Source organism: Strongylocentrotus purpuratus, unplaced genomic scaffold (assembly GCF_000002235.5).
Source record: "Strongylocentrotus purpuratus isolate Spur 01 unplaced genomic scaffold, Spur_5.0 spur5_scaffold_1, whole genome shotgun sequence".
Lineage (NCBI taxonomy): Eukaryota > Metazoa > Echinodermata > Echinoidea > Camarodonta > Strongylocentrotidae > Strongylocentrotus > Strongylocentrotus purpuratus.
Window position 1 is genome coordinate 45,180,736 of NW_022145594.1, and position 16,587 is coordinate 45,197,322.

General features: G+C 34.2%; 1 protein-coding gene across 1 annotated transcript in view; it reads right to left on the reverse strand.

The window, feature by feature from the left end:
• The window catches only part of LOC100892684 (fibroblast growth factor receptor 2), a 28,203-nt gene that overhangs the window by 3,501 nt on the left and 8,115 nt on the right, over positions 1 to 16,587 (reverse strand). Inside the window, exons 4-6 of the mRNA XM_030978831.1 lie at positions 2,645 to 2,675; positions 2,015 to 2,085; positions 442 to 612 (exon numbers count right to left, since the gene is read on the reverse strand). Of these exons, the coding sequence (XP_030834691.1) occupies positions 442 to 612; positions 2,015 to 2,085; positions 2,645 to 2,675 (273 nt within the window). The remainder of the gene's footprint in view (positions 1 to 441; positions 613 to 2,014; positions 2,086 to 2,644; positions 2,676 to 16,587) is intronic.

Here is a 16,587-nt window from a genome sequence, read left to right on the forward strand (position 1 = left end):
CGGTAATCTTTCTTGGGGGTGTGTAGTCTTGAAAAGGAATGTGTGTTATCTTTCTTTATAGCATATAGTTCTAAGGAGAACTATATATAACTAACTAATAATATAACTATATATTTATGTTTTCAATTTCGAAGAGAGTCGTGAGTCATTGGCAGAAGAACTCAATCACTCAGTTGTTAAAAAGATTTAGGAGAAACTGTGTAGACGTGGAAATACAAGTATTTGGTTTACTCTTAAAGCGATGTTTTACTGTATTCGTTTGTTTTGGTCATCCTTAAATTGAACTTCTAGAACGCTGAGGGCATCTCTGCTTATTTATGATAAATACAACCTCTCATGATGTTCAAGTTTATAAGCTGCATTGTTATCTACGAAAGCGATTTGCATGTCGGTCATTTTGAATAATTAATTTTGTTTAGGGAGTGGTTGGCAAAACCTCACCGGGAATCTGCCTGATAGCAACGGCTACTTGACTTTGATTCGAGAGGAGTTCTCCCTTCCATACCCCTCCGAAGTCACCGCGTCCGATTGAACCGAGTCTGGTGAAAAACGTCACGTTTTCAGGAGCAATGATAGAAGAGTGGGATTGACCGAGTTTGAGGGATGTGTATGCTATAAAAACAAACATTAGATTATTATTAAAACGATTCTACTACTTGAAAGATCAAATACAAGCAATATTTCACACTCTAAAACAGGGATAAGGCTACCCTTGGATAATCTTTTCTAGATTTCTTTCAAATATAAACCGAAAGTGAAAGAGTATTCACCATAAATTCATAATTTTGTGTGTGTGTGTGTGTGTGTGTGAGAGAGAGAGGGCGAGGTGAATTTGCGATTTAATAAAGCGGCTGTTATTAGATTTAAGTTTTAAAACCCCTGTTTAATGAGTAGGCCTAGCAAAAATCTGATCTTTGAGAATGATTAAGCTAATAATGTTTTCTGTGGAATATATACTTCTACTTTAATAAATTAAGTAATACCCTTGATATTTATTGTTTTTATTTTTTCTTTACCTCTTCAGAGAGACTTTATTGTTCCATTTCAAAATACATATAGACTATTTACAAACAAGTGAAATATAACATATGAATTAAATATAAGATCAACATAATTTCTTAAAATGATCATTATAACATTTCTAATAATTTTGTAATTTCTTCATTATCGAAGTATCTTATATTTTCTTTGTATTTCAAATAACATTTTAATGATGAAATAAAATTATTTATTAACCTCTTTGGATTTGTCGATACTTCCCAAAAGTGCCGCTTTACGTAATCTTTTATATTACCAGTTGAGCATAATTTTGTTTTTTATTAAGTAAAGTAAATTTTCTGTTATTTATTTTATATCCAATCAATAACATTTTCATATCAATTTCAATTTCTATTTTAAAGATGAAATACATAATTCTTGAGATAATTTTCCAGAAAACTCTTAATTTTTTTTAGAGGGCAATATCCTATGAATTAATTTGAACTGAAATACATCTTCTCAAACAAATGTTTCTAGTAGGCCTAAAATATTTTGCCAGAAATGGAAACCAACTTTCTCTTTTTTCTTTTCTAGCATTAAATTATTGTAACTTTTCGCATTAGTTCATTCAACGTTTATAACGTCTAAAGTTGTCTCAATGTACATTGTTTCATTGAGACTTAAAGGTTTGTTAAAACGTAAAGTTTGTGACCTATATTTTGGGATTTGTTTTCTTCAATTTTGACATTTTGAATAAAAACAACAGATTCTTTACATCAAAATGGTTATTGAATAGAGAGTTATCTATCCAAGTTGATAGTTACAATGTATTGTGCAGTTTGGGACAAAATGATAATCAAATAGTACGATAGTATTTGTTTGGTTGTGAAACGTTTTTCAACGTTCTTATGGCAATTTACAAAGCCATTCATCTACCCTTCTTATTTTGTGGGTGAATTTTGCTTCGTGATTAATCTTCGTGGTACTAACGGTTTCATCGTTTTAAACTCTTGACTGATTTTACACATTTTCTCACCTCTATCTCCGTTCTGAATCATCTCATACGCCGTGTTGTCGTTTGCCTCCTGAGATACGTGTCTACTTTCTCTGTGAAAAAAGCGATAGTGAACAAATTACCTTTCTGCCCTAGCCCATAGCCATCTATGTACAGAGTTTGGCCACGTCGGTTCGAGGTTGTCACGCCATGTTGTGACCCAGTGAAAACAAGTTGGCCAAACTCTCCTAATCAATAGCACTGCCCTAACCTATTGTACAGCGCCATCTCATCGAACTAATTTTCAATTACTCGTATTAGAGCAGTTTTGCTCGTTTTTGTGTTATAGTACATAGGTAACATTTTCGTTTTCTACATTACGAAATATGTCTTCATTTTTGTTTTCAAATTAACTACTTTTCAATTCCCTTGAATGTGCAGAGTTTTATACCGATACAAACTCAAGTTTCACTTTACTTTTTAACATATTTGGCACGTAAACACGTGAATAAAGATATCATGCTTAACTTTAGAGGTTTCTCGTATTTCACTACATCCGAATATTGGTGTGTGTGAGAATGTGTGTGAGGGGAAGGGTGTTTGTATGAATATTTATAGATCGATATACAGTATTTATATTCTGTTCAATATTTCGAACTGCTAAATACTAACCTAGAAACGGTTTTCGATGACTCTTCGAAACCTGCAGAAAGAAAAAGAAGAGGAAGAAGCGAATATAGAAACTTTAATGGATATTTTCTGTGTAGAAAATAGGAATCTGGCAAATTTATCAACAAGGAAGTAAAATTTAGCCTTAAGTAAATGAATCTCTATCCTGAGGTATTAATATGGTATGGGTGAATACATTCAGGAAAGCGTTACATGTTATGATATGCAAGGACAAATATCTTCGCTATCAATTTCCGATATTATGTTTTCTCAATCTCTTTGGTAAGGCATTTATCCTCGTTTCAAAGTCCCTTGAAGAGTACTTAAAGATGTCAGTCCTGCGGTTGCTTATTTACAAGCATACACATAGATATTTAACAGTCAGGTATAAACAATCATGAAACAAACATTTACATATCTTATAATCGTTCTGATTCCATCGTGCAACTGTTCTAGTAGAAGATGAATATAGTCACCTGGTCGTGTCTCCTGTCTCCTCAACATGATGAATTGAATGATGTTGATGATGACAGAAGCCACTAACAGGATGGCTAAGACAGCTATACCTGCAGAAGCTCCAGAACTCAGACCAGTTGGCACACATGTACATGGTGTGGGATCTGGATTACGAGCAATGTTTCATACAAGATCTAAAGACACATGCTTCTAGATGAAATCATCAAACCTATGATTAGTTTTCAACAAATACTCAGCGGTCATATGACACATGCGAATGGGACGATTGATCCAGATTCACTACACACACTAACCGAATCATTTGCTTCTACCCTAGACTAAATACTATACTTAATCCAAACATTTATCCTAAACCTAACCTAAAAACCTATTCGCAACCGTCACCCTTACTTAAAACCTAATCTAAAACCCAATTGCAACCCTAACCCTAATCCTTACTCTAAACCTAACCTAAAACCCAATTGCAACCCTAACACTAATCCTTACTCTAAACCTAACCTGAAACCCAATCGCAACCATAACACTAATCCTTACTCTAAACCCTACTTAAAACCTAATTGCAACCCTTATCCTATACTTTTGACGAAAAAAATACAAGGATACAAAAAGATTTTGCCGGAGCAAATGTAAGATCACATACCAGTATTATAACATACAGGTATCTATAGATATATAAAAAAATTTAAGAATCAAATTTATACCCAATAACTGTAATTTAAAACAAAAATTAACCACCGTGTTTAAGCCATTCAAAACAAATATACTAAAAATTTAAAAAAAAATCAGTTCACGTTCTACCGACAGCAACCCTGAATCTTTCTATAGTAGTATATCTTCCAGATACTGAATAAAATAAATAATCAGGGGAATTCCCTATTGAATTCATTGCGATCAAAACAGGAACCTCCTGACGAAAATAAGGAACAATTTGGTATGCATATCCACCTATACTATGAAGCCTCGCTTCAACCATTGCAATAACAGAACTTTGGACTCTTGTCCGTGTACACAAATATACTGTAAGTTAATATTTGCTGAAGTAACTAGGGGGAAAAAACATTGCTTGGATGAATTCACATCCTTTGATATTGATCTTTCTGATATTTGTATATCACATATCATAATTTATATTGGCATAGTTTATAACAATGGCTTATTCATGGGGTGCTTAAAGTGATGAATTACTTGTACAAAGAGTTCATCAGAAATATTGTGACCGATAAATCTCTCCCTCTCTCTCTTCATGAGGAGTCGTTTATATTCAGTTCCTGAAGAGATACGACTTGTTTTACTGTAAACGCTGTTATATTGAATTGAATTGAATTGAATTTCAATTTCAATTTATTAACAACAACACATCACAATAATGACAGTACATATGAACAATCATACAATGCAAAAAATAATACTGATTCATGTATACATAACATAAGAGTAATGTCAATTGAACAGTAATGGTTTTAAAACGATATTTAGAGATACATCTGCATACTATTAAATGTACAAAAGATATATACGTAAATATGTGTATCACTATTATTTAGGTGAAGTTGTTCAATGTGAACTAAAATTTAGCACAAGTGCTAGTCGAGCCTAGTTCCATTCTTTGGCAAGATGTTTTTCTGTTAATTTGTTTATACATATGAATGTAAAACTTGTTTGTTATGTATTTACATATATTCAACAAAATAATACAGTTTCATGTAACTTTTTTACATACTAAAATGGCGAAGAAAAAGAGTTTAAGTGTTAAAGCATTATAATGAAAGGAGAAAAATCTTTGAACAAATAAAATCATCAATGTATTCATGAAAATGAAAAAGATATATTAATATAAATAATATCATACAGGTGTGCGTACGTGCACAAATCCTTTAAAAGCTTAACGCAGCTATAATCGTTAACAAGCAAGTGTATACATAATACCTATTCATCATTGTTTAGATTTTTTGAGTTAAAAATCAAAATAATATACCTTAGTTTATAACCTTGAAACGTTAAAAAGTAAGCTATATTCTTTGAAGTAAAACAAAGACATTGTTTCAACAAATATGTTCAATTTTAAAAAAAATTAACAAAAATGAAAATTATACTTTTGAAAGTTAATTAAAATATCTTGAACAAAAATGTCCCCTCACCTGACGAACTGCTCGTAGTTCCTTCTGTTGTTATTGGTTCTAGTGTTGTAAGAGCATATGCATAAACGTTAGAATTGTCAAACTGTTTATGGAGGAATATCTTTTTTGGGTGATTGTCAGTTTCAAAGAGAAAACGGAGCATCCTATTTTTAAAGCTTGCAAAGTCCACAGCAACAACAAAATATTAATTATAATAACTAGAATTTAATTCGTCACGAGGACGAATAAGGTGGTCTGTCTTCAAGTCTTATGATAGATTATAATATTTACTATCTTGAGAAAGGGAGAAGTTATATAGACATGTAAACAATGATGATCGTCATGATGATCATGATGATGATGATCTTGATAGTAATTGTGATGACGATGATGATGATGATCATGATGATGTTGATGATTATCATCAACAGACCATGATGACATCAGACTGAAAAAAATGAGAGAACATTTAGATAGCATATAGTCTCAGCTACAACATACTCAAAAATCAACAAAAATCAAGCCGAAATAACGGCGATATTGCTCGCAAAAGACAAGAATGTAGAATCCAGATTTGAGAAAAAGTCATCTCCTATAAGGATTACACGCAAGAAGTAATGGATCAAGTGATAATAGGGTAATAATAAAGTAAATATGGTTATTTATTACATTATTTGCGATTGTACGTGTTTTATTGAGCAAAGGAGATGGTACAGTGAAAGGTCAAAAAGAAAAAAAAGTGAAGACAAAAAATTGTTGGAGACGCCCGGACTCGAACCAGGGACCTCGAGGTCGGAAGTCAAGTGCGTTACCGATATACCAAAACATTTCCCATAGAGATTACACGTAAACGAAAAATGGAAATCTCAAATCCCACTTTGTAAGTGAAATATGAGCATGATCCCGGCATCTGACCGAAAAATAAAGGGCACACTTACAATAGCATATTTTCTCAGCTACAACATACTCAAAGCTCAGCGTAAACGAAGATCAAACGACGGAGATATTGCTCACGAAAGACAAGAATGTAGAATCCAGTTTTGAGAAAAAGTCATGTCCCATAGAGAATACACGCAAAATGTGAAAAATTGACATGCCTCCTTTAATCGCAAAAATACGCCATGATACCATTGTGAAAATGAAATATCTTGGCAACTGCATTTGTAGAAAATATTCTCAGGTAGAACATATCAAAATTTGAAAGAAAATTGATCAATATCAACAGAGATACAATCACTTTTCTAAAAATCTGCTGACGTCATAATATGCAAATTGAAATTTTGAGTTCGGAGGCCATTATGATGACGTCATGAGTTAATTGAGGGTCAAATGAGGCATGAAATCATATCTCCAACTCATAATCTATTTAAATATGAAAGAAATTGGGGGGTATCTATCCATTCTGAAGAGTTAAAATGAATTTTGTATAGGCATGTTTTTGCCCATGTATTGTGGATACAGAAAGCGCAGGTCGGCGCGTGCGTTCAACTTTGACAGCCGCTAATTGCGTTATTACTGGTCGGAAAAAGGTAAACAAGGTATCAAAATGCTTGGTAAAATGTAATTAATATGATAACAGAAAAATTTTGGCGATTCTATGTTGCAAAATGCCAGGACGCGCGGATACGCGCGGAAACGCGCGCGCATAATTACGCGCGCGCAAATTTTGAAAATGCTTAAAATGGCCTAGAACGTATGCAAAATTAATTTTAAACGAATCGGAGCATTATAAAATTTTGATGCGCGCATACGTGCGCGTCGAGGTGTGCGCGCAAAATTTGTTAACATTTTTAGTTGACCTTTGACCTGAAATTGATGTATACCAAATATGGTTTATTTTTGATGACTCGTTATCGAGATATGATAATGACCTGATTTTTACAAAATGGCGCCTGGATGACGTCACGATGACCAAATGACCTTGAAAAAGTTGATTATACTTGAAATCATAAGGCTTGATAACTGACAGAAATTTGAAGGAAATTGACCATGTCAATTTCGAGTAAACGTGTGTACAAAAAAGTGTACGGAAGAAATAAAAATAAACTAGAATTTAATTCGTCACGAGGACGAATAAGGTGGTCTGTCTTCAAGTCTTATGATAGATTATAATATTTACTATATTGAGAAAGGGAGAAGTTATATAGACATGTAAACAATGATGATCATCATGATGATCATGATGATCATGATCTTGATAGTAATGGGGATGACGATGATGATGATGATGATGATCATGATGATGTTGATGATTATCATCAACAGACCACGATGACAGACTGAAAAAAATGAGAGAACATTTAGATAGTATATAGTCTCAGCTACAACATACTCCAAAATCAACAAAAATCAAGCCGAAATAACGGCGATATTGCTCGCAAAAGACAAGAATGTAGAATCCAGATTTGAGAAAAAGTCATCTCCCATAAGGATTACACGCCAAAAGTAATGGATCAAGTGATAATAGGGTAATATTAAAGTAAATATGGTTGTTTATTACATTATTTGCGATTGTACGTGTTTTAATATTCAAAGGAGATGGTACAGTGAAAGGTCAAAAAGAAAAAAGAGTGAAGAAAAAAAATTGTTGGAAACGCCCGGACTCGAACCAGGGACCTCGAGGTCGGAAGTCAAGTGCGTTACCGATATACCAAAAAAATTCCAATAGAGATTACACGTAAACTGAAAACTGAATTCTCAAATCCCACTTTGTAAGTGAAATATGAGCATGATCCCGGCATCTGATCGAAAAATAAAGGGCACACTTGTGATAGCTTATTGTCTCAGCTACAACATACTCAAAGCTCAGCGTAAACAAAGATAAAACGACGGAGATATTGCTCGCAAAAGACGAGAATGTAGAATCCAGTTTTGAGAAAAAGTCATGTCCCATAGAGAATACACGCAAAATGTAAAATATTGACATGCCTCCTTTAATCGCAAAAATACGCCATGATACCATTGTCAAAATGAAATATCTTGGCAACTGCATTTGTAGAGAATATTCTCAGGTAGAACATATCAAAATTTGAAACAAAATTGATCAATATTTACAGAGATACAATCAATTTTCCACAAATCTGCTGACGTCATAATATGCAAATTGAAATTTTGAGTTCGGAGGCCATTATGATGACGTCATGAGTTAATTGAGGGTCAAATGAGACATGAAATCATACCTCCAACTCATAATCTATTTAAATATGAAAGAAATTTGGGGTTATCTATCAATTCTGAAGAGTTAAAATGAATTTTGTATAGGCATGTTTTTGCCCATGTATTGTGGATACAGATAGCGCAGGTCGGCGCGTGCGTTCAACTTTGACAGTCGCTAATTGCGGTATTACTGGTCGGAAACAGGTAAACAAGGTATCAAAATGCTTGGAAAAATGTAATAAATATGATTACAGAAAAAATTTGGCGATTCTATGTTGCAAAATGCCAAGACGCGCGGATACGCGCGGAAACGCGCGCGCATGATTACGCGCGCGCAAATTTTGAAAATGCTTAAAATGGCCTGAAACGTATGCAAAATTAATTTAGAACGAATTTGACCATTTTAAAAATTTAATGCGCGCGTACGTGCGCGTCGAGGCGCGCGCGCAGAATTTTTTGACATTTTTCGTTGACCTTTGACCTGAAGTTGATGTATACCAAATATGGTTGATTTTTGATGACTCGTTATCGAGATATGATAATGACCTGATTTTTACAAAATGGCGCCTGGATGACGTCACGATGACCCCATGAACTTGAAAAAGTTAATTAGACTTGAAATCATAGGGCTTGATGACTGACAGAAATTCAAAGGAAATTGACCATGTCGATTTCGAGTAAACGTGTGCACAAAAAAGTGTACGGAAGAAATAAAAATAAAGAAAGAAAGAATAAAGAAAATTCTAGCGAAATCAATAGGTGATCTGTCGTTGACAGACCACCTAATAATATTTACTATATTGGGAAAGGGAGAAGTTATATAGACATGTAAACAATGATGATCATGAATTCATGATGATGATCATGATGATGATGATCTTGATAGTAATGGTGATGACGATGATGATGATGATGATGATGTTGATGATTATCATTAACAGACCATGATGACATCAGACTGAAAAAAATGAGAGAACATTTTAGATAGCATATAGTCTCAGCTACAACATACTCAAAAATCAACAAAAATCAAGCCGAAATAACGACGATATTGCTCGCAAAAGACAAGAATGTAGAATCCAGATTTGAGAAAAAGTCATCTCCCATAAGGATTACACGCAAAAAATATTGGATCAAGTGATAATAGGGTAATAATAAAGTAAATGTGGTTTTTTATTACATTATTTGCGATTGTACATGTTTTAATATTCAAAGGAGATGGTAGAGTGAAAGGTCAAAAAGAAAAAAAAGTGAAGACAAAAAATTGTTGGAGACGCCCGGACTCGAACCAGGGACCTCGAGGTCGGAAGTCAAGTGCGTTACCGATATACCAAAACGTTTCCAATAGAGATTACACGTAAACGGAAAATGGAATTATCAAATCCCACTTTGTAAGTGAAATATGAGCATGATCCCGGCATCTGATCGAAAAATAAAGGGCACACTTACAATAGCATATTTTCTCAGCTACAACATACTCAAAGCTCAGCGTAAACGAAGATCAAACGACGGAGATATTGCTCACGAAAGACAAGAATGTAGAATCCAGTTTTGAGAAAAAGTCATGTCCCATAGAGAATACACGCAAAATGTGAAAAATTGACATGCCTCCTTTAATCGCAAAAAACGCCATGATACCTTTGTCAAAATGAAATTTTGTGGAAATTGTATTTGTAGAGAATATTCTCAGGTAAAACATATCAAAATTTGAAAGAAATTTGATCAATATTTACAGAGATACAATCGATTTTCCAAAAATCTGCTGACGTCATAATATGCAAATTGAAATTTTGAGTTCGGAGGCCATTATGATGACGTCATGAGTTAATTGAGGGTCAAATGAGACATGAAATCATACCTCCAACTCATAATCTATTTAAATATGAAAGAAATTGGGGGTTATCTATCAATTCTGAAGAGTTAAAATGAATTTTGTATAGGCATGTTTTTGCCCATGTATTGTGGATACAGATAGCGCAGGTCGGCGCGTGCGTTCAACTTTGACAGCCGCTAATTGCGGTATTACTGGTCGGAAACAGGTAAACAAGGTATCAAAATGCTTGGAAAAATGTAATAAATATGATAACAGAAAAAATTTGGCGATTCTATGTTGCAAAATGCCAAGACGCGCGGATACGCGCGGAAACGCGCGCGCATGATTACGCGCGCGCAAATTTTGAAAATGCTTAAAATGGCCTGAAACGTATGCAAAATTAATTTGGAACGAATTTGACCATTTTAAAATTTTAATGCGCGCGTACGTGCGCGTCGAGGCGCGCGCGCAGAATTTTTTGACATTTTTTGTTGACCTTTGACCTGAAGTTGATGTATACCAAATATGGTTGATTTTTGATGACTCGTTATCGAGATATGATAATGACCTGATTTTTACAAAGTGGCGCCTGGATGACGTCACGATGACCCCATGAACTTGAAAAAGTTAATTAGACTTGAAATCATAGGGCTTGATGACTGACAGAAATTCAAAGGAAATTGACCATGTCGATTTCGAGTAAACGTGTGCACAAAAAAGTGTACGGAAGAAATAAAAATAAAGAAAGAAAGAATAAAGAAAATTCTAGCGAAATCAATAGGTGATCTGTCGTTGACAGACCACCTAATAATATTTACTATATTGGGAAAGGGAGAAGTTATATAGACATGTAAACAATGATGATCATGATGATGATCATGATGATGATGATCTTGATAGTAATGGTGATGACGATGATGATGATGATGATGTTGATGATTATCATTAACAGACCATGATGACAGACTGAAAAAAATGAGAGAACATTTTAGATAGCATATAGTCTCAGCTACAACATACTCAAAAATCAACAAAAATCTAGCCGAAATAACGGCGATATTGCTCGCAAAAGACAAGAATGTAGAATCCAGATTTGAGAAAAAGTCATCTCCCATAAGGATTACACGCAAAAAATATTGGATCAAGTGATAATAGGGTAATAATAAAGTAAATATGGTTTTTTATTACATTATTTGCGATTGTACATGTTTTAATATTCAAAGGAGATGGTAGAGTGAAAGGTCAAAAAGAAAAAAAAGTGAAGAAAAAAAATTGTTGGAGACGCCCGGACTCGAACCAGGGACCTCGAGGTCGGAAGTCAAGTGCGTTACCGATATACCAAAACGTTTCCAATAGAGATTACACGTAAACGGAAAATGGAATTATCAAATCCCACTTTGTAAGTGAAATATGAGCATGATCCCGGCATCTGATCGAAAAATAAAGGGAACACTTGTGATAGCTTTTTTTCTCAGCTACAACATACTCAAAGCTCAGCGTAAACAAAGATAAAACGACGGAGATATTGCTTGCGAAAGACGAGAATGTAGAATCCAGTTTGAGAAAAAGTCATGTCCCATAGAGAATACACGCAAAATGTGAAAAATTGACATGCCTCCTTTAATCGCAAAAAACGCCATGATACCTTTGTCAAAATGAAATTTTGTGGAGATTGTTTTTGTAGAGAATATTCTCAGGTAAAACATATCAAAATTTGAAAGAAATTTGATCAATATTTACAGAGATACAATCAATTTTCCAAAAATCTGCTGACGTCATAATATGCAAATTGAAATTTTGAGTTTGGAGGCCATTATGATGACGTCATGAGTTAATTGAGGGTCAAATGAAACATGAAATCATATCTCCGATTCATACTCTATCAAAATATGAAAAAAAACTTGGAGTCACCTTACATCCTAAAGCGCTACAATGGATTTTGTACAGGCATGTTTTTGCCCATGTATGCTATGTATTACAAAAGCTCGCGCGCACGGTAATTATCTTAAACGGACGCTCATTCCGTTATTAATGGGCAGAAAAAGTTGAACAAGGTATCAAAATGCTTGAAAAAATGTGCCAAATATGATGACAGAAAAAATTTGGCGATTCTATGTTGAAAGATGCAATTACGCGCGAAAACGCGCGCGCATGTGCGTGCGCGCGTTTTTTTGCAAAATGCTTAAAATGGCCTGAAACGTATGCAAAATTAATTTAGAACGAATTTGACCATTTTAAAATTTTAATGCGCGCGTACGTGCGCGTCGAGGCGCGCGCGCAGAATTTTTTGACATTTTTCGTTGACCTTTGACCTGAAGTTGATGTATACCAAATATGGTTGATTTTTGATGACTCGTTATCGAGATATGATAATGACCTGATTTTTACAAAATGGCGCCTGGATGACGTCACGATGACCCCATGAACTTGAAAAAGTTAATTAGACTTGAAATCATAGGGCTTGATGACTGACAGAAATTCAAAGGAAATTGACCTTGTCGATTTCGAGTAAACGTGTGCACAAAAAAGTGTACGGAAGAAATAAAAATAAAGAAAGAAAGAAAGAAAATTCTAGCGAAATCAATAGGTGATCTGTCGTTGACAGACCACCTAATAAAGAATAAAGAATAAAGAATAAAGAAATTTCTAACGAAATCAATAGGTGATCTGTCATCGACAGACCACCTAATAATAGCTTCTACCTATACAGCTCTTTTCACATAACATTTATCAAAGCGCTTTACAATATTGATGCAGGTAAAACTAAAGAGAGTAATGACAAGAGAACAAAATTAAAATTATCAAACATAAGAAAACAAGGTTAGGATACAATACAAATTAATAAAAAATGAGAATAACACTTTTGAAATTTAATTCAAATATCTTAAAACAAAAATGTCCCCTCACCTGACGAACTTGTCGAAGTTCCTTCTGTTTTAATTGGTTTTAGTGTTGTTAGAGCATAAAAGTTAACGTTAGAATTGTCATACTGTATATGGATGATAATTGTCTTTGTTGGTAATTGTCAGTTTCAAAAAGAAAACGGAGCATCCTATTTTTAAAGCTTACTAAGTCCAGAACAACAGAAAATATTCAACGAGTATAATTATGTCTAAAATGATTCAAATTAAAGGGTATTTATTTGGCACCTGTTGTTAAAGTGCATATGGCGGCTGTAATAGTGCCAAATAAAACCATATATTGAGGCATACTAAATTTACCTCTGCAGAGTGCCCGTACTACATCAATTGTGTGTACTTTAAGAATGTTTGTTTATTCTTTACAAGTTACACAATAGGAAGTTAAATGCTCACATTCATTTTAGTTCCAAAGTTATGTTTTAAAGCAGAACGTTCATGTATATTTTAAATATAAATATATGGTTTTAATATAGATGTATGAAGAGTATGAAGAATATGTATTTAAACAAATATTAAAAAAAACATTATTTGACCAGATTTCAATGCGGCAAATGCAAAATGTTTTATCTATTGACAAGTGAAAGAAGGAGTTGGGTGAGGGGTAGGTTTAAGAATTTAGACCTTTTTACTCTCCTACATAGTTCAATTCTAAAATAATACAATAAACATATGTAAAGACAATACTTTGTTTACTGTGGGTAAGTAACAGTTGAATATGCAATATATTCTACTTAAAATGTTCGAAGACAAGGTAAATAAATGTGAAAGGCTACTGAAATCCACTGAAATGTGTTCTGGAATCCTCATAATACTCATGAATAGAGTTACAGGACAGTTAGTATCGAAACTTCAAGCTCATATACATTCTATTAATAGTGGCAAATGGTACAAATAGTAACTAATAGTCACTTACTAATAATGGGGGACATGCCTATTAGTTCATGCATATTTCTGTGGGCATATAAATATCATGCATGATGAATAATTATTAAAAGGAATATTGACATTAGGTTAATGCACATGAAAAAGGGTGAACAGCTACATGTATGTCAAGAAGATGACAAAGGAAACGAAGAAACCAGAAAATGCTGACACAAAAGGTGACAGGAAAACCAATGATAGGGAATTTCAAATATATATATATGTTATAAATAAATTACTTCTGAAAAAGAAAGAAAAAGTATATGTCAGCCAAGTAAAGCCAAGTTTCATATACAGTTTTGATTTGAGTTTGATTCTAACTTGGTTATAAATTAAGTACAATTTAGTTGGTAACTGACAATAAGCATTTGTGTAGATGATAACGCATCAAAAGTTTTGTTTTTATCATGAGAATAAATTAATTAAATGAATAAAAATAGAACGGAAGACAAAGAGTATAGACTTACCGGCCGTTGGGGTAGGGGTAGTTGTGCCTGTTCATGGTATGTGGAGAAAAAAAACAGAGGATGTAAGGGGGAAAGCCGTTTATACGACATATGCAAAACAGAAACCCAAGACAATGTGAAGCTAATCTAAAAGACAGGGAAGATTGCGGACACAGAAGAACTGGCTCCTAACAAGGGAGTGTCCTTTCTTCTCTATTGTTTAATATCTACACAATGACCAACCCATGTACCCAATCATCAGAGCTTCCTCTATGCTGATGCTTATGCACTGCATCTCAGAAGCAATTTTTTTTTTAAGAAGTAGATGTTTCACTTAACAATGCACTGGACGGTCTCATCCCTTTCTATAACCCTTTCACCAATCATCTCAGAGCTTACCCAGAATTCACTTCACTTTGAATTCATGATGGTCACCGCCAAATAGCCGGGACAGAATCAAAATAGTGATTTTTGCACATGTTAATATACATGCGCAGAAGATAATAACTCGCTTAAATCATGGAAAATCGATGTGCAGTTCTGGTTTATAATCGGAAATTGTTGTTCCGTGTACTGTATTTTATTTTTACAAACATGCTGATATTACGAGATATAGGTTATATTTGGATTGGTTGTGATTTGAAATCCCGTTTTCCCTAATTTCCTTTATAGTATTCCAGAGTTACAACGCACATGGCTTCTAATTGTTTTATAAGGTCATGGATGTATGCGAAAGTGTGCAAAACAGTAATAATACATTTAATATCACCAAAATCGTCTGCTTTTCAACTTTGCTGCTCCCCATTGGGAATGTTTTTATTAAAGACACACTCTTACAGAGCACATCATCCAAACAAAACCCAAGAGAGGGAAACTGCTCCTTTGTCAATGACCGAAAATGCTTACGCAGTCGTTATTGTTAAAACAGCTGAATGTACTCATTAATATGCACATAATCAGAAGGCGGTGACTATCATTGGATCAAACAAAGAATCACGTTGAATGTCCATCCGTAATAGGTCCATGCCAAGACTAAGGCGAAGGTGCGATCAAGGAATAGTATCCTCGGGAAGCTAATCAATATAAAGTGGGGCGCTCAGGCTAAGACAGTCCGTACTATACGGTGCGTCCCAGAAAAAAAACGAAACCGAGAATGATCGATGTTTTATTATAACTTAATAATTGATAAATGACACATATTTTTAAAGCTTAGATCCACCTCTTTCTTTTGATGCAACTCATATCATGCATGTTTCACGCATTAGTGATTAAAAAGTGGTATGTATCTTTGCCGAAGTCGACCACCTGTCACAATACGTAATACAATAGCAACATACAAGTTGCTATGTTAGACACATTCATAGTATCACCCGGAAGACAAAGGCAATAATGATGTATTGTACATATGTATGGAAGCATGCAATTATATTATGAATGTGGGCTAAGCTGGGGAAAACTACATACCATTGTCTATTCTAGAATATTTGTTTAGTCTGACATGTCTGACATAGCAACTTATATGTTGCTATTGTTTGTGGTATTGTAACAGGTAGTCAACTTTGGCAAAGTTACATGCCACTTTCTCAAGTTAGCTCATTCATGACTGACAGATGGTGTCACAAGGGGCATGAGATCTGGAGGATTTGGGGGTGGAGCTTAGCAAGTCTGAAAACACAATATTATTGCAAAAAATATTTTAAAATCTATGAAAAAGAATCATAAGTTTATATATCAAAATATGAGACGTATGCAGGACTGCATTCACGACTGACAGATGGTGTCACAAGGGGCATGAGATCTGGAGGTTTTGGGGGTGGAGCTTAGCAAGTCTGAAAAACACAATATTATTGCAAAAAAATATTTTAAAATCTATGAAAAAGAATCAGTAGTTTACATATCAAAATATGAGACGTATGCAGGACTGCACACCAACATGAATACACTTGTATTTCGATGTCACGGGCCCTTTAAAGAGATGGTTCATTGAAATCGTTCGTTGACAATCAGCCGTAGACGAAAGACTTCATGCATGGCTGATTGTCAACGAAACGGAGTTAAGTCTTTTGTCGATTCTGCTTCTGGCTACGGCAGGCAG